Raw genomic sequence first — 18,758 nt, 5'->3', positions numbered from 1 at the left:
GTGTGTCAGTTATGATAGTTTCAAGATTATTAAAGAGGAAATCCTAAAAATATTGCTGTGTATCAGGTGAAAATTGAAAATGGATTATTGAAAAGAGCACCTTATTCATAAAAAAATATCTTAAAGCATCATGTATGAGAAAATTATAATACTTCTGGGTTTTTCCCCTTTTAGATCTCAATGTTTATATTCAGCACCCTTTTATAACTCCACCTGGAAATCCCAGTTTAATTTTATGCATGATTTTAATACCTTCCTACATGTGAATTGCATTTCTCACATTTTTGGTAGAGGTAAGCAATATTACCTACAGTGTCACTGGCCTTGACTGGATAGCCCTTTAGTAAAATCTTTGCCCAATGTTGGAACAAGAGCATTTTGTAAAATTTAGAAGTTATTCAAAGCTGATAACTTCTGAAAATAAGATTTTTAAAACAGTATAAAATTGATTATGAGACTCAAGTCTATCTTTTCTTAAAATTTAGGACTGCATGGAAGATGTGACATATTGTGTTCTTTGTTATATACTGCTTAGTGTCAATAAATTGCTTTTGGAGTGATTGGTAAGGAAAAGATAGCACGAGGCCACGTCTGGGAGAAACCAGGCACTACTGAGAATTGGGGGGACCTACTGACAAATCTCCCCTACCTCTCAGTTCTAGACTTTGTCACTCCCACTAAAAAGAAACTTGTAAATCCCTACTATATAGAATTGGAAAACAAAATGTATTGGAGATTACAGCCAAGGGAGAATGTCAGCTCAACAGACAGTATCGGAGAACGTGTCTTAACGCCATTCATGGAGTATTCGCGGGGGTCCTTGGAACATCATGTACAACATTGGCATATTTAGTGTTTACATTTTATATTCGTGAAGTACAGAAACTTTCATTTCATCTTTGTTTTTCTTCAACAGCTATCCGTTATGCATGTGAGAAGCTCCAAAAGTCTGAATGATGGAATAGATGAAGTCCATGTTGGTGAACCCACTTTCTTAGCAATCTTAATAGTAAGAAAAATCTCTGCCTGAATATATAATGCATAGGGTTCATGGCCATGTGATAGACTTGACCCTGTCCAAAGAAGGGCAAATTTAAATATCCTAAAAGTATCCACCCTTCCTATATTCTACGTCCAAATATAATGGCAGTAAAACCTAAAAGCATTTTTCTATGTAGACAATGACAGTAAAATACATACCAGAAATTCTAAAGGCTTGATTGATGCTGTGATGATATACATTGTTGATATGATCTTTCCAAAGACACTTTAAGGTGGTTTATAAGAAAACCACAGATGCTGTGTGACTAAACATCATTTAAATGTGGATGAAAAAGTAAACTAATCTGAATAATGAAGAATAAAGGACAAAAATTATGTGGAATTTTACACTGGGAAAAGATACAAAACCAAAATATAAATGTTATTTTTGTGCATTATGGTAACTGAGGCAAAAGGGGGAAACAAAATGGATTACAGGACTCTTTTTCTCTCAATGACAGAAGAGGAGTTTATTAAGGAGAAAAATTTCCCAAATTTTTATAGAGTTTTAAAATTATATACCTTTCCACCTGGGTCTTCATACATTAAATGCATATTCTTATTTATAAATATATGTAGAGATGTTCCACATACAATCATTTTAAGGACTTTAAAAGTCTTTACTATCTTGTCATCTTTTCTATGCCTTAGAGTTTGTTTTTTTTTTTTAACTTAATCCAGGAATTTTTGTGTTTTTTTTTCAACTGGAACGATGTTGGTTTGGGTAAACTTCTCTATGTGAGAAGTATGTTGTGAGATATTTTTGTCAAATTTATAAGACAATGGTCAAATTTTCTACGAGAAAAGGCAAATATTGCCCACTGAGTCTGAAACCCATTACGGTGCTAATTCTAATTATCTTTCTTGCCTTTAGCCATACCTTCAGGGTATCATTCTCCTTTCTGTTATACGGTGTCTGGAAATGAAGTATGCAAAAGGAACAATGAGTGAACATTCAGGTTTCAGGTTGGAGGGACATGAATGAACACCCGAAAATAATTTCAGTATTTAATTTTGTGGCAGTACCTTTAACATGATGTTGTAAGGACAGATTTCTCTTTATCTCCAGCTAGGCACATTGGACAGTGTCATTCTGGGAAAAAGAAATAGGATTATATTGAATGCAGGGCTACATAGCTTCTAAGCCATGGGTCTTATTGATTTTAATTAAGCAAGTCGCATTTTTGTCCTGCACATCCCTCTAAGCAGTGGTTAATCACCAATTCTTGTTTTTCCACTGCTTATAGCCAAGTACAGGTCCCTGAATGGGAGACACAATAATAGGAGTGTTTGGAATATTTTGAAAAGACAAGAGTAGCCAATTAATGTAACATTTTATGATATAATGTGATGGTAGCCAATTAACGTAACATTTTATGATGTCATCTGGATGGCAAGAGGCCAAAAACACTGATCAGTATCCATCTGAGCTTGCTGACAGATGGGCAAAAGGCTTGAAAGAGAAAATTAGTGAAAGAGGATTTCGGGGAACTTGGCTCCTGCAGGGGTTGACACTGTCAAGGAGAATCTTGTAGGCAGTAAATTTATCATGTTTATTGTTATAAAGCGAAAGGTAAAAAAATAGAATTACAAAAGCATACCTCCTCTTCTTAGGTGTACAGCTGTAATTACATGTTTATGTTATTTTATTTTCTCTGTAGAGAATTAGGGAAAACCATCCAAACCCAGAAGAGCTGGAAGATGTTCAAGTGAAGGAGTGAAAACAAATGCCCTCGCTGCCCCGTCCTGGCTGAGGTGAGTACCAGGGGCTGCACCCTCAAGGCAGCGCTGAGGTCGGAAGCTTGTCCTGGACAGTTGATGAACTCTTGGCTTTCAGCTGGAGACCTTGCTTTTATTTCTGTAATGCCTTTGTAATAGGTCGTATTTAAATCATACCTCCTAAAGCATCTATCCTGTCTTCACTCTTTTACTTTGTCTTCTTCAGGTTTATTTTCTGGGTCTTAAGCTGCCAGATGTTCATTCACCTGTGCTGTTCAGAGTTCTTTGGTGTTTTTATCAACGTTAACAAAATCCCACATTTTTTGCAAGGGTTGCAACTTCATTTTTGCCTTGTACTGCAATTGTAATATTAATAACTGTGAATGACATATGAAAAAGAGCAAGTGAATTTATACTATCTGGAAATCAATAAGAAATGAACTAGAAATGAAACAGTGCAGAGGGCAAGGTTGATGTTTAGCATAATACAAAGGGGATGTATTTGGTTAAGAATTAGTTTTAAAAGTAGTTGATAAAGTAGTATTTGTTCATGAACATACATTTGGGCATTTTACTTGAAAAAAGGAGGCTGAATTACCACTGGCAAGAAATCTGGTTGGATTCAGAGCCTAGGATGTGAAAGGTAAAACATGAATGTACAAAATATCTGATGTTTAACAGGAAAATCATGCTTTGACATGTCAAGCTGTTTACACCAGGAATATAAGAGAAAGAAAAGTTGTTTTCAACAGGAAAGAAGAAAATAGCCATTAGAAATGTTTCCTTATGTGTTAACAAAGGTTAGGAGAATGTTCCCTTTACGAGAATGTTCCCTTTATGAGAATGTTCCTTATACTTTAGGTTTAAGACTATGAAGGGGAATAATATTCCATTCTTTGAGGCTGTTCATATATTTTGGGAAAATATAATTATAAAAACACTTGCTATGTTGGCAGAGAAAGCTAAAGTCCTGTCCCAATTCAAATAGCAAGAAAGTGGTTTGTTTGTTTGTCTTTTGTCAGAGTGGTGGAAGCTCTCAAGCTCCAGGAACAACCTAACAGTTCCTGGGAGGGTCTTATCAGAGGTAATAAAGAGGAAGGTAAGGGTGGGGCTTACTCTGAGCACCCCACAGGTCAGTTCCAGACACTGTTCCTCTCGTTCCAGCTGTGTTTCACACCGAGCTCCCTAGGAAACCCGTTGCTGGTGTTTCTGGATGAGCCAACCATGGAGATGGACCCCGCAGGGCAGCAGCAGATATTTGGAGGGTCATATTAAGTATCAGAGTCAAAACTGTAAGTCTAGTTATTTATTTACTTTTTTACATTTGCTCCATTAACCTTTGAGGATCACATCCTCTATTATTTAATTCAGTGAAACTCAATATAGTATTCAAAATTCCTCAAGGAAGAAAAAAATAAACATTTTTAAGAATCAGATAGACTCTTGGATGTATTGGACTGAACTTTGTTTCTCTTAATCCTCTTCCCTACTTCTTTCTTCAATTTTTCCGTTACTGAAAATCCTACAATGTGGTTTCTCTATATCCCAACTTATGTTACTTTGAAAAAAAAACATTTTACTATTTCCCAATCTACTTTTCATTCTATGAAGCCAAGTAGTGTGGTAATATAATTACATAATTCAGTACAATTTCTATTCTTTCTCTCTAGAGCAAAGATTTTTTTCTTGCAACTTAGTTTAAAATTTTATATTCAGTCATTATTCCCATTCATCTATTTTCCTAAGTAACTTTCTAAATGTAAACAATCCCTTACTTTACCTTTAGGCAGGCAATTCAGACCATTGTTAAAAACACGGAGAGGGGCGCCCTCCTGGCCACATTACACGGCAGAGGCTGAGGCCCTGCGTGACCGCGTGGCCATCCTGGTGTCTGGGAGGCTGAGGTGGGTGCCTGCTGAGAGCCAGCACTTGGTCCCCAAGAGAGATTTTTGCTGATGCTCTCCAGCAACTTGATTTATGATCAAACACCTTTCTCTGCATTTCAGTTAAGGAAGAAATTAAGAGACAAGTATTTTTTTCTTTCAACTCTTTTGTTCTCTTCCCTGAGCTTGGTGTATTGGTTCCATTCAACATCTGAAAAGCAAGTCTGGTAAAGATTATCTTCTAGAAGTGAAAAGGAAGGAAGCCTCTCAGGGGGGACTCTCCACGCAGATTGTGAAGCTCTTTCCACAGGCTGCTGGGCGGGAAAGGTAAAGGAGGTTTTTGGCTTGGGTGACAGGTCTGAGTTTTACAGTATACATCATTTAGTTTTGTCCTAGCCTTGACAGGAAGAGAAAGGCTGAGCTGGCTTGTTTATTACAAAATAAGTTGTTGGGGGGGGGGGTCACATGTATGGGAAAAAAAGAGCAATTGGAAGTTATTTTCAGTGAGTGCTTCATACCTCAGAAAGGTGGATGGAGTGTGTGCACACATGTGTGAGTGTGTGAATGATGGAACAGTTTGGAGATTAGGAACAAAGTACAAACTACACCATGAACTTGATTTTAAGAAATAGACAGGGAAAATTATGTATCAACCTATAGCATTTTTACCAAGTGCAAAATTGCATCAAGTGCTTGATGACACACACTTGCATGCTTAAGAGAAATTGACTCTGTCCTAAGATAATTGATTATAAGTCACTTGATATTCCCTATGGTTCTTTTAAATTTGTATGGTCAGATATGGGCAGCAAGCAAGGATAACTGAGCCCATGGGAAGGGCAGAATGATGTTAAACTGAATTGAAAGATGTATAGGGTTTTCCTATCTACTTGTTTTAAAAAATAATATTTATTGAGCACCCACTATCTGCTGGAGACTATGTATCCAACAGTCAATAAATAGGCAAGGTTCTTAGGGTACTTGCAGTCTTTTGAGGGTAAAGATGTTAAGCACATGAAGATACAAGTAATTGAGAAATTACATTAAGGTAAGACTTTAAGACAGAGCAGGGCTTGGTCAGCCGAGGAATAGGAATAAGAGCCACTCACTTGAGCAAACAGCACATGTAAAAATTAAGTCAAGAATGAACTTCATACATGAAAAAGATGGAAAGAAAGCTCACATAGTTGATGTATAAAGAGATATCCACATGGAGATGCCAAAATACAGATATGTATTTTGGGTCAGAAGAAAAGTGAAAGGTCACTGAGAGATCTGGTCTAGAAATGAACAAACGGGGACATTTTTACCCTATTAGAAGACCATTAAGCTTAGGAGAATGGGTGAGGTCATCAAGGAAGATGGAAACGGGAATGGATCCAGGATGGAGCTCAGGAACTCTCAGTATTGAGACTGGATTGAGGAAGAAAAGCTGGTGGGGAAACCACCACCACCACTTCCACAGCCATAATGACAAATGCTAAGTGGTGTCTAGAACAGCACGGTCCGGTAGAATTTCTGTGATCATGGAAAAGTCCTGTATCTCTGCTGTTCTGTGTGGTAGCCAGTAATCACAGGTGGCTACTGAACACTTCCAGTGTGGCTAGTGTGACCAAGGAATTGACTTTAAAATTTTATCTATTTTAGTTAATTTAAATGTAAATAACCACGTGTAGCTAATAGCTAACCTTAGAGCAAATCTAGAGAGAAAGAAAATCATTCGTGTGTTGGTTGTATCAAGAGCCAGGAGAGAAAGCATGTGTGTGTGGTTTTAAGGATGATGGGTATCACTTTTTTAATACTTTTGGGAAGTCTAAAAAAAATGACTAAAGAGTATCCCCCAGATCGTGCAAATGTCGAGTTCATGCATGACTTTATCTGGGGAGCGGGAAGCTGGATGCGAAGGAAGAATTTTTGGTAATAGGAGGGAGTTCAACAGTTTTAATTCTTATAAGAGAGATTGAAAATTAACTGTAGAGGGGAAATTTGATTAAAAGGTTCCAGGTTGAAGGAATGACTTTTCAGAGTAAGAAATAGAGCACTGGAAGAAAGAACAGGCTGAGTATGAAAGGTTCTTTATCAGAGCTATTTTTCAGAATCGATCTTGATTGAACATTAAATGAGAGGCCATCAGATTTTTGTGGTCATCAAATTTTCATGACCAAAAATAAGTTATTTGGCTTAAAATCATGTTTTCTCAAATGTAACTATTTACCTTTCTATTTAAGAAAACTGAAAAATTATTTTGTTATTTTGGCTATCAGTTTCTTCCCAGTATTGCCTTCCCTTTAAATGCTCCCCAATTTAACACTGACCCGCAGTGATAAATCTCACTCTCTCTTCCTCTCAGGTATTGCCCCATGATGCCATACAAATTACCTATGGAAGATGTTCACCCTCTATCTCAGACCTTTTTCAAATGAAAGGCAGGTCAGCTTAGACATATTTAAGACTTTATGTATTGCATATTTTTATGTGGAGTACATATTATGTAATTTCAAGTAGGAGAATTATATAGTCAATCGAACCTTGGGAAACCTCTGCTGGAATTGTCTTTAAAAAATCCCAAAGGGAATGGAGGACCGGTGGCCCTAGACTGAGGTCAATTCTACATCTGCTAACAAAGAAATCGAGCTGCAAATAAGTCTGAACATTCTGTGCCGGTTCCGTTGCATGGTGTCAGAGGATAGTTATTGCCATGTTGTCCCAAAGAACACCATGTTGAGCTTCCCCATATGAATATCTCCATATTTATCAAAGTCAGAGGCATGAGGAGCAAGAATACAGAGTCAATGATTGGAGGCCCAAATGCAGATCGGAAACGGAAGTTACATGGGAAGATAACGTGACAAGAACCGTGTGATAAATCAGGACTGGGAAGGGTTTCTGCTCTCGTTCCAGAGGCACTGACTAGAGCCCACACTGGACATTTGTGAGGCCTTAACATGCAGAAATGTGAAATTCATTACTAAGAGACCAGCATAGAGTGTACTTGTATTTATAAATCCATAGATTTATAAATATCAAAAAGCAATGCTTGATTTGGAGTCCAAAACATACATATATAAACAATCAAAAGGCAAAATACTGGAATAGGACACCGGGATCTCTTTCATGAGCTACTCTACTGGTAATTTATATACTCATGTACTGCTATTTTGATTAGCCGTGTCAATATTCTTGAATTTATCCTTCAAGAAAACTTAAGGACTCGGCCTGTGTCTTAAAGTATCTCATGGATTTGAAGTTGCTGTGTTTATTGCATATTTTGAAAACATTTCTGGTGAAAAAAATGTAAGTCACTAATGTCAGACCCTTTAAATGCAGTGAAATGGACCTTGGAACTGGAAGAATAGAACATCTCTCAGGCTACCTTGGAACAGGTAAGTTTTCTTTAGACCAGTGAGCATCATACGGGGAACCTCTGTGTGCATCCATCGTTTAAAAACACTGACATTTTTGTTCCCTTATTAATTTTCTCCTACTTAAAACTCTCTAAACAGGAGCTGGGAAATTTTGATGACGAAGTTGAGACAACAGTTAGATAAAAACTCCTCCTGGACAAAAAGCCTTAAAACTTCAGAAAGAGCCTTAAAACTCTGAACCTCCTAACAGGCTTTAGGTCTTACTACATTATCAGTTTCTATAATTACAGAAGAATCTTCCATATTTCTGCAGCTAACACAATGAAGCATCTGGTAGTTTAAATTTTCAATAATGATTAAGATTTTAAATGGTGTTTTAAACTTTGGCACTTTAGAGGGGAGAGATACAAATAGGGAAGGGTAAACACTTAACATAATTAGTGTTTTACATACTAATTTAACATATGAATCGCTATATAGGCCTATTTTGTGCTTAATTCAAAACTCACGTAATCTTAGACTGTTTTTTTGTTATTATCAATAAGGCTGAATGTTGAGCACATTTTAAAAACAAAATATTGTTTTTTTAGACCTAAATGTCAAATATATCAGCTATTTATAACCATTATTTGCTTAAGTACTAGCTTAATGTGACATTGACTATAAGAAGATTGATAAGTTGAAGGATGAAATTATACAGTATAACCTTCAAATATAATTGTACATTCTGATTATAAAATAAATTTGGGGGAATTTGAGGATACATATAAATTAGGTAGATGAAGATAAGAGTAATCTGTAATAAAACACAGTAAATATTTCTGCCGTCCTATATTCAATGTGCTTTTCATAAGTGCTTTTTCAAAGCTGACATTGGTGAGCATAGTAATTTCCCATATTTCTCCACTCCACAATTCATGAGCATTTCTCACGTTGTTATCACACTTCTGTGTTGTAATGACTGTATCGAGTTCCTTTGATCAGCTATCAAGGCTTTCACTGAACCTTTTCCAATTGTTTTCCATTTTGGTTATATGCAACTTTATCTCTTATAAATAAATCTATGATGAATTTCTCTTAAGTCATCTTTATTATAGTCTTCATTATTGTTTACTGCTATGGTAAGTAGTTCAGATATCAATTAATGGCTCTCTGCTCTATGAGATCTAGATAAATCAGTCCTCTGACCCGCAGAAAAATTCAATGCCCATTCTAAGCTTCTGAAAACCCTACAGGAGCTCTTCATCTCATGCTCGTCCCTGACAGACTCCCCTACTCTGCTGAGCACTGCGATCTGGTCTGTGGTTTGCATTCTTTCCCCTTCACCTTGGCATTGACTTAAAGGTAGAACGCGGCTCCTCACCTTGATTCCTACAAAGAACTATTTCCACACATAATTTGTAAAAGAGGCAAGTTCTCCTAACTTGTAGGAAGGCTTAAAATGTGTATAAAAATTTGTCATTTTAGCTGTAATATTCTAATTTCCTTGAAAAGGAAACTCTATCCATTGTGTTAATTGCATAATTAAAATCTACAAAGAAATATATTTATGATTTTGGTACCTGAGACATTTTCTATCCCTAGGTTACCACACCTATTTGGTTGCTTTAGTTTAATGGTTCTCCCCTGGGGCATTCACCCCCTTCCCAAGGGAACGTTTGGCCTTCTCTGGGGATGTGTTTGGTTATCTCATCTAGGAGTTGCTACTGATGTCTTGTAGGTAGAGGCTAGGGAGGCTGCCAAACATTCTACAACCTGCAGGACCATGCCTACAACAAAGAAGTATCCAGCTCCAAATGTCAATGCCGGTATTGAGACACCCTGATTTCATTAACCACGTGAGCATATCCTCTAAGCTTTGATTACTCAACATCTAGCATGCAAGACTGTCTCACATTCCTGTTGTGTTCTGTGATCCTCCAGGAATTTTTTTTTTTTGTATGTGTCCTTTTTTCCAGGCCCTAATGGCTCAACCAGAGAAAAAGGTGATCAGTTTAGTTTGCTTCATTTTTGTGATAGATTATCACAAGTGGTCAGAAAGAGGAGCCCAGTAAAAAGTAATGCCTTTTGCTTTTCTCATTCCTGTCAAATGGGCACTTGTCCTGATCAAAAAAGGATGCTGCGAGGTTCTGTGATTTCTTCCGATGCAACTGCTTGGCCGTGGGCCCTGCCAAGGGTCAGATAAAAGCGCATCCTTGGACAGGTTTCTTCAGCTGCTCTCAGCAGGGCATTCTGGACTTTAACTTTGTAAATTTGCTACTTTTATAGGCTAAAATCATCCAACTCGGCTTTGTTTCATTCTTTACACCCTTAAAATTATTGCTTTGCAGCTCCTGCCTGTAGCCTCATCTTTGGCTGCATGGTAAGGACCCCAGGAAAACACACTTCTGGAATAAGTAGAACACTCTGAATGTTTTCCAGCCAGGATGTCTTCATGAATTGGAAAAGCTCCCCATTCTTGGTGATTTTGTATTTCATAAATCTCTGTTCCTGGTAGTAATTTCTGTGTTACTCGGGTTTCTTTGGTTACACGAAATAGACTCGCATGCATTAACTCAGGTTATGAGGGGCTTGTGATCCCAGGCATATCCAAAAATAAGGCACTTGAAGGGTACGGTGGATTCAAGACAGCCACAGGAATCTTCACAGCTGGAGGTCATGAAATCTCAACAGAGTCCCCTGCGGAGGTTAGAGACTCAGCTTTTTGCGCTTTCCTGCTCATCATTCTGTAGAGTCTTACTTCTTCCCCCAGTTCACTGATTGGCTATGGCACTAACTGCTCGGTACAGCTCTTCTTTACCCACTCCTTCTGCTTACTTAAAGCTTCTCTTTACTTCTAGCTTTAATTTACCCCCATGGCCAACCTTGTCCCTCCTGCCTCATTGCCTCTCTTTCTGAATCTCTTTGGTTTCCTCTAAATTTCCCAATTCGGTTTCCAGAAAGCCAAAACCTGTGATTGGCTTTGTCGCTATTTTAGCCAGGCCTTTTATAACCAACAGCCCAGAGGTTGAATGGTGGACTGTGGTCTTCTGCCCTTGATGCAAATGATTGTCAGTGTTACATTAAGAACAGCCTGGCCCTCATTCTTCAGGAGGGCAGTTTCCCATGGGGCAGATACAAGCTAGTAAGCACCAAGCCTGTCATTTTTAATAAAACCCATATAAGGAGTTTAACCCATGTATGAGCTAGAGTTCATGTCTTTTAACTCAGATTCCCCCGCCCTCAATTGCAAATGCCTTGGAAAATCTAGCAGGATTCCTCTGGATTAGATTAAAAACAAAACAAAGAAACAACAGTGGATTCAAGTAAAATGAACAGGCATTTATTACCTAGAAATTCTTAATGCCTCAATGCATTTTATTTTTTGAAGTTATAGTAAAATATATGTATAACATAGAATTTGCTTGAAATAAACTAGACTCAAGAATTCTGTGTTAGTTACATTTGGGAGTGCTTGCTGAGTTTACAGCTGCAGCAATTTCCCCTTTTCTGGGGGCAGCATTATCTCCTTTTGGCAGGCTCACAGGGGTGGGGCTCCAACAGCTGCACCTACGTCCTGTGACTCCAAACTAGGGATAAAAACAGAGGAGAGCTGGAGCAGCGCCACACCCAGGGAGGGGTCCTGTGAGCCCTGAGCAAGCGGGCAGGCAGTCCTTCAACACTAGCAGCTGGGGTGGGTGCCTCTGCAGAGAGCTCCATGAACTCTTTGTGCTGAGATTTTGTTCTCGGGTAATGCTGATAATTCTGATATTTGATCCTAGTCACTCGGGTCACAAATGGATATCTGTACATGTTCTTTAAAAAGAGATAAGAAAAATATAGAAGCTTGTAGGAGGAAAATAAGCAAAAGGAGAAGAAATCAGTGGCTAAAATTACTGCTGCAGCTAAAATTCCAGAGAACATGTCATTAGTTCTAACCTGCTGCCAAACGTCTAAGTTTTAGTTTGCTTGAAAAGGTTCTTAGAAAATTAATCATGTCCACATATTTTGTTTTTCCTCAACAGCTTTGATGTAATCTTACATAGACAGACCTACCCAGTTCTCCACCTTTCTGGGCACATCGAGTCAGCTCTCCATCGTGTACTGGAAAGTATGATCTGGGAGTTGATGAGCCAAATCACGTTGTCAAGGAAGAAGAGGCATCTACCATCTTCACTTAGGAGTCTTTCAAGGAGAGGCTTACCTTGGCCAATAGCCACTCCTTTGTATACACCATCAATGCCTGGTCTTCTCATCTTTCATCACAATTGCTTGGCAAAACCCCAGTCTGGTTAAACCTGCATTAGGGAGGTGAACATTGGTAGGAAATACACATAAGCAAAATAACTAGTCTCACTTTAAATGGATGGCCACTGTTTTCAAGTGGGACATGCCTACTCATCTACCTCCCCCTAATCTGTTCATTCTTTCGCTGGATTGGATAACTAATTAAATTACTTAGTCACATCTTCTTGCTTCTCAGATGCTAGCATCTCTCTCACTCTCAGCAGATGACCTTGCTTCTCACTTGACTGTGAAAATAGAAGCAGGTAGGAGAAAGCACAAGCTTTCACAATCTTAACAACCAACTGGGTTTCATTGTACCTGTGCACTCTGACTTTCTTCTTATTAGTGCAAAAATGAACAATATTCTGCATAAGGCCAGGATCCACACCTGCGCTTTTGATCCCATCATCACCACCCCTTCCCCTGCTCAGGAACATGCTCTGTCAAATGCCTGCCCCTCACCTGCATTGTCTTCACTATTACAGCTCATTAAGACTACCTTTTAAGTGAAATGGGAGGATTTCTAGTGATACATAGATGAGGACAATAGTCCAGATAACTTTGGGCTCCCACAGCAAACTCTGAGGAAAACAGTTACATAGTTCATGTGTGAAAATCCCTATGTTTGCCACTCCCATACCCAGTCTGTCTCTGTTCTTAACTAGCAATTAAGACACTATGAAATCATAGAAACCTCTAAGGTTCCATCAATAGAGACTGAAAGATTGTGTAAATTGGTGGGAAGTTCTGCCTCGTCTCCCACAAAATTATTGTTTACAGTTAATATGTAGTATTGACAACTTATTTACCAAACACACATGACACACAGCTCTTTCTATTTTAAAAAAAATATTTATTCTTAACTGTAGTACATCCTTCAGTATTCTTTCAGCTGGGCTGTGTGAAAGGTAAATTCTCACTGAGGAGATATTCATTTCATGCATGTTTTGCTGGGTATTAGAATTTGAGGTTGACACTTCATTTTCCCTCAGCACTTTGAGGACATTATTCCACTGTTTTATGTCATCTTTTCACTAACTGTCAATCCTTAGTTGATAATCTGCTTTTCTATTATTTTTTTTTTTTTTTACTATTTCTCACTCTCCTATCTTTCTCTTTCATGCTTTGATAGCTCACTGCAAAATAATTGTTGAATTATTGTTTGTTTTGAACTCTGCACAAGACACATTGTTTTTCAAATTTTTCAACTGAGGGCTCATATCTTCAGTTGTGGAAAGTTCTTATCCATTTGTCTTTGAGCATTCTCCTCTTATTTATTCACCTTATTTTCCTTATAAAATGCCTATTAGGGATGTGTATTGGACATCCTCTTTCTGTCTTTCATGTCTTTTAACTTGCCTTCAATATTTTTCTTCCTAGTTCTGTCTTTGCACTAAATTTTGTATTTATTTCTTCAGCTGTAAAACTCATCCATTTGGTTTTCCACCTTCACTATTACTGATTCCTTTAGATGCCTATAAGTGCTAATGGGTTATTTTCCTATTAGTCTTCTTTTTTCATTATCTCATGTTTTAATTAACATTACTTTTTTAATACTTTAGGATTTTATAGACTGTCACAATTTTTATTATCTTCAATTTCCAAGGTTGCTAATAGTCCCATCTTTTTGCTCTGCTCATTCTCTTTCATGGCTGACTTTTGATTTATAGGCTTAGCTGTTAGGAAGAATATTTCTTTTAACTCTGTTGCTTTATGCCTGGAATTCTGGGTATATCTCTGAAAAATTGTTTGTCTCTTCTCTGTGGAGACCCAGGATAACAGTAGAGTCAGAGGAGGAAGAGGAGGAAGAGAAGGATGGTCACCAACAGGTAATATTTTTTGTTTTTGGAGTTTTCTAGGCATTTTTCTATCAACTTGATTAATAAATTTAACCTCCACTTTATTATATTAATTTATATTATATTATATTATATTTATTATATTATATTATTATCTCCATTTTTGTCATAACCTAGAAAAGGTTAAGTAGATGGTGTGGTTATGCAGCTAATACATGGCAGAGCCAGAATTCAAACCCAAGTTTGGTGGCAGAGTATGTACACTAATGGCTGTGGTACCTTACTGTGCAGGGAGAATAACTTCAGATCTCTCGCCTCTGTCTTCTACCTGGCATGTGTTACATATTCCTAGGCTTTTTATTTTCTATGGAGGATATATCTTTTTTTAGCCAGAGATTGGGCAAAGAATACAAATCCTTACTCTTCCTTGAGGTAGTAGGTGTTATTTCTAGTCTCTTTTTCTAGCACTGAACAGTCTTGTGAAGCTTCTGAGTTCCTGCAGAAATATGAAATCAGCTTCATAACCTGTCCAGGAAAATCCAGGTCACGGGGGTATTAAACACGTCTTTGGACAGCTGGAATGCTGATCTCTCTCACACTTCTGGCTTTGATTTCCTATTTCATTTTTAATTCCTGGGGATGCACCTTCCTTTCTCTTTGTTTCTCCCATTGTTTGATAGTTTCTTTCCTTTACCTTTTCCTCCCTTCCTTTTAGTTTGATTATATATCTGAACCTCTTTTTTGGATATATTTTATTCACCATTTCAATGTGCTTCTAGGAGGAGATGGGGCACTTCCTCATCAAATTATGTCACTCGTTGTGGGGAAATCTAAACATGGAAGCTGACCACCTAAATAAAAGTTAATCAGAGTCAAGAAGTTAAGAATGAGGAACACAAAGAATAAATAAGAAGCAAATGTAAGAAGTGAAACTAGTAAAATATATTTAATCTAAATAATTATTTATGTTGTAGTTGTCAATTTTAATACAGTTGTAAGAAATGCACAGTGAAAATGATACCTAAAATAAAGAATATAGGGTCTATAATAATAACAATAACAAAATTAATGAAAACCTAACCTTTATTCCATTCCAGGTGATTTAAAAGAAACTTAGACTTTTGGTTTGGATCATTGATCTCTATTATTGATATAACTTTTAACAGTGTTTTTGACCTTCTACCCTCCCCACCCTTCATGAGATCTTTAGAACATCTTTATTACCTTTGTTTTTGCCAATTTTTAATGTAAAAGATATGTAATACACTGTTTAATTTTAAAAAATAGAACTAATTGCCAAGGGGAGAAATGTAGACATATATAATATCATGGTTTTCCTTTTATTAAAAAAATGATCCTCCTTTTTTCCGGAACATCTCTCAGGCTTTATGATTATTAACATCTGTGGATTGGGAGCCATGTCAAATATTTGAGATTTCCCAATTCATGGACTTTGGTTTCCTGTTTTGCCATTTACTTTGGCAGGTCAAGAAAAGTTTGCAACTCTTTACAGAGAGAGATAGACTGTGCAGTGGGAATTGAATACACTTCCTAGTATTTTTTTCCTAGTCTTCATGCATAAAAATTGACCTGTATCTTTTTATGTTTTTCTGTCCTTTGCAATGTGCTTACTTTCATTTTGTTTGTATGTGGCATGAAATCCTGCATCCATTATCAACAGAGCAGGAGAAAGGAACTTGTTCCTCATTCTTCATTTGTCCAGCTCAGGTGTTCCTTCAAGGCAGATGATGGATCGCTTAGCCCTATTAGGTGAAAAAAAAGGTCAGCCAGCTCCAGCATGTTCTGCCATGGAGTGTAAATCACTCAAATATACCACTGGAGGTGGTGTTCAGGCATATTAGTAGTGAAAAAATAAAAGGAGCTAGAGATTTCTCATTTTTACCCATTTATTGCTCTTTTCCCATGTTGCTCTCATCATATCTGATGGACTATTTCCATTTTTCTTGTTTACCATTTTCTCTCTATCCCTGGAGTTGAAAGGCCAAGTGCACAAACACAGGATTTGTGTTATCCCGACCAAGCATGGTACGGTCATTTCCCTGCAAATAATTGGCTTGGGGAAGAAAAGACAGAAAACAAAACAAGTTCAACATGTGCAGCTTGCTCTGACTACACCCCTTTCCAGAAACCAGCCTGGGTAAGAACCGTGGGAGTAAGCACCCATTTAAAGAATAAATGAAGAAGTGGCAATAAAGAAATTTTGACTGTTGCTTTACACAAAGAGAACTGTGCTTCTGACACCGTTTCCAGAGAGTTCTCCAGTTTTCCTGACAGTAAGTAAAGCTCTGTTTTTGTTGTGCTATGCAAAATATGTGGGTGGACGCTGCTAAAATCAATCTATTTTTCAGATCTTTCCGAACACTAATGTGTTTTATATGGAAAACCTAATGATAGAAAGTTTCTACTTTTCCTCAATCGAGTTTTATTGTGTCGATAGAACAGTAGAATATAGGAAAATTGTAAAATTTGCTTCTATATTAGCTGAAGGAGAATTGTCTAAATATTTGGATATGTAAATCTTAGTAATTTAATTTTGAGATTATAAAAACTGAAAAAAGAGGTCTCTTGGTTTATTTGCAAACATTGGATTAAGTTATTTTTCCATTTTCTTATTTTCTTCCTTTTTTCCTTCCTTTCCTTCTTCCTTCCTTCCTTCTTTCTTAACTTACTTTGTAGTTTATTTCTTTAGTTATTCAGGGACTCCTGAATTCAGAAAATTGAGATAAGTTGTTTTTTTCTTCTTGTATCTCAGCAACAAGTTTCAAGTAGTTTGAATCTTGATTGTTACCTCACAGGCCAACTCTTGATAAGAGTTCAGTTCAATCTAGAGGGTAAACACCACAAGAAAATATTTCACTGGGGTTGTATCTGATGTACATAATAAATTACTCAGAAGACTTTAATCAGAATTCTGATGTTAATTTAATTATCTCTGGGATTTCTATTTAAATGCAAAGAACAATAAATTTTTATTAATCAAATGAGATAAAATTCAATTACTCTATTCATATAGTTGAATTTGTGTTATAAAAGGTAAAAAATATGAAGTATGTTACACATTCTGAAATCGAATAATATCTTTTTCATTGTAATACCCTATATGTTACTATAAAATTGTGTTAATTGTCTCTCTACCTCGTCACCATTACCCAGTCTCCTGAACAGCTTACAGTGAGTACATTTGATGTAAAATTCTATAGTCATGAATTATTGAAATAATATTTAAATCCACTTTTTGCAGTTCTTAAAAGCAGAAATCATTTTCTCCAGAAATATAATCAAGATTATTCTTTTTTCTTTTCTCCCCAAGGTTTTTCTTATTACACTTATTTTTCTAGCTTATACATGTCTACTATCTTATTTGTTTAATGAACAGGCTAAATGCATATGAAACACAGAAGTGTGTATCAACAAACTCAAGCACTTCTGTGCAAGAATTTTCTTAAGAAATGGAGGATGAAAAGAGAGAGCTCATTGGTATGTCTGAAAGTTTGCCTCTTTCTGCAGTTAACACTATTATTTCTTTGCCGAATGATTTTCTTATTTGATATTGTAAGTAGCAGACTGGCCTTACTGATTCTGAGGTCACCTCTAGTTGTACTTGTTGAATCAAGAGAGTCACAGCAGTCCCTAAAATATAATGGAGAATTAACAAGGACTGATAGGATTACTTGTTTTTAAAAAAGAAGAAAAGGAGAGTAAGTTAAAGTTTAAATATATGGGAAACTCTAAACTATTAAGGCTGCTACCATATGTAATAAGTGGTGAAACAATTAAAATGGTGCCTAGCAGAAATGGGGCAATTTTAATTTGGGAGGGACTCATTTTCAAGGCCCTACATTTTCTACACGGAGATTATTTCCAAGAATTACGACCAAGTAACACCACTGACTTGTCAGCTTGTACCAAGCAGGCGGGCTATCTATAGGTAATAGCCTAAAATCTCAGTGTCTTAGCACAGCGAACGTTTATTTTTCACTCTCTTCACAATCTAAATAAGGTTGGCAGTGAAGGTGAAGCTCATTGGGTAGGTGAAGAAATCTCCACACAGTCATTCAGGGGCCCAGGCTTCTTCATCTGTGACTCGGCTGCCTCCCAAGGCCTTGGAGACCTCCACCGGATCCCCAGCATCCAGTCAGAAGATCAGGGAGTAGAGAGACCAAGACAGAGAATATAGAAGGTTGTCCACAGTTCCACGAGCCAGGCTTTGAAGTGGTGCCTATCACTTCTGCCCACATTCCATTGTCCAGAACTCGGTTTCCAGAAGCTGGGAATGTCTAGCACTGAGCAGTACAAGAAGAGATTCATGTAATTGGTGGACCACTAGACAATTTCTACCCTTCAGTTCTTCTTCATTTTCTTTGATTTCTAATACAAGGATATGGCAACTGACAAAAATGTGGCTATTTGCCACCAGGAACTCTGTGTGGGCTACTCCGTCTTGTAGATTATCTAGAGTCAGATGCCCAGACATACAGAGATTGTCATCCTGTTAGACATCCTGCTAGTTTCTATGGTGGCTTCTACAGTAGCACATGATTTAGTGCAGAATTTAATATATTGGAGAATGATGTGTGTGGCAGCTATGTCAGCATGTATGTCACTGGGTTCCCTTAGCTCTGAAGAGGGGAGAACAAAGAGAAGCCAACCGTATGGCAAGATTG

At 37.3% G+C, this 18,758-nt stretch overlaps 1 protein-coding gene and 2 long non-coding RNA genes across 7 annotated transcripts in view; all 3 read left to right on the top strand.

The window, feature by feature from the left end:
- The first annotated feature begins 948 nt into the window (after window positions 1-948).
- On the top strand, window positions 949-4,613 carry LOC130683601 (uncharacterized). 2 transcript variants are annotated; one of them, XR_008997432.1, is made up of 4 exons: window positions 949-1,009; window positions 2,703-2,796; window positions 3,925-4,052; window positions 4,547-4,613. It is a non-coding gene; the product is annotated as an uncharacterized LOC130683601 (long non-coding RNA). The 2 variants fall into 2 exon arrangements; XR_008997431.1 differs by having other exon boundaries at window positions 3,925-4,597.
- Window positions 4,614-4,645: 32 nt separating this feature from the next.
- LOC130683599 (uncharacterized) lies at window positions 4,646-10,602 on the top strand. Its single transcript, XR_008997430.1, has 4 exons — window positions 4,646-4,970; window positions 6,994-7,073; window positions 7,971-8,026; window positions 10,339-10,602. It is a non-coding gene; the product is annotated as an uncharacterized LOC130683599 (long non-coding RNA).
- Window positions 10,603-15,602: 5,000 nt separating this feature from the next.
- ABCA6 (ATP binding cassette subfamily A member 6) overlaps window positions 15,603-18,758 on the top strand; it is a 59,444-nt gene continuing 56,288 nt past the window's right edge. Inside the window, exons 1-2 of one of the 4 annotated variants that reach the window (XM_057501651.1) lie at window positions 15,603-16,367; window positions 17,471-17,571. In XM_057501651.1, the coding sequence (XP_057357634.1) occupies window positions 17,476-17,571 (96 nt within the window). In that variant the 5' untranslated portion in view covers window positions 15,603-16,367; window positions 17,471-17,475. Of the gene's footprint in view, window positions 16,368-17,404; window positions 17,572-18,758 lie in introns of all 4 variants that reach the window. The other 3 variants (XM_036900172.2, XM_036900173.2, XM_057501652.1) reach the window with 3 other exon arrangements.

Source organism: Manis pentadactyla, chromosome 4 (genome assembly GCF_030020395.1).
Source record: "Manis pentadactyla isolate mManPen7 chromosome 4, mManPen7.hap1, whole genome shotgun sequence".
Lineage (NCBI taxonomy): Eukaryota > Metazoa > Chordata > Mammalia > Pholidota > Manidae > Manis > Manis pentadactyla.
Note: the sequence above shows the minus strand (reverse complement) of the source record. Positions and strands in the feature narration are given on the sequence as shown.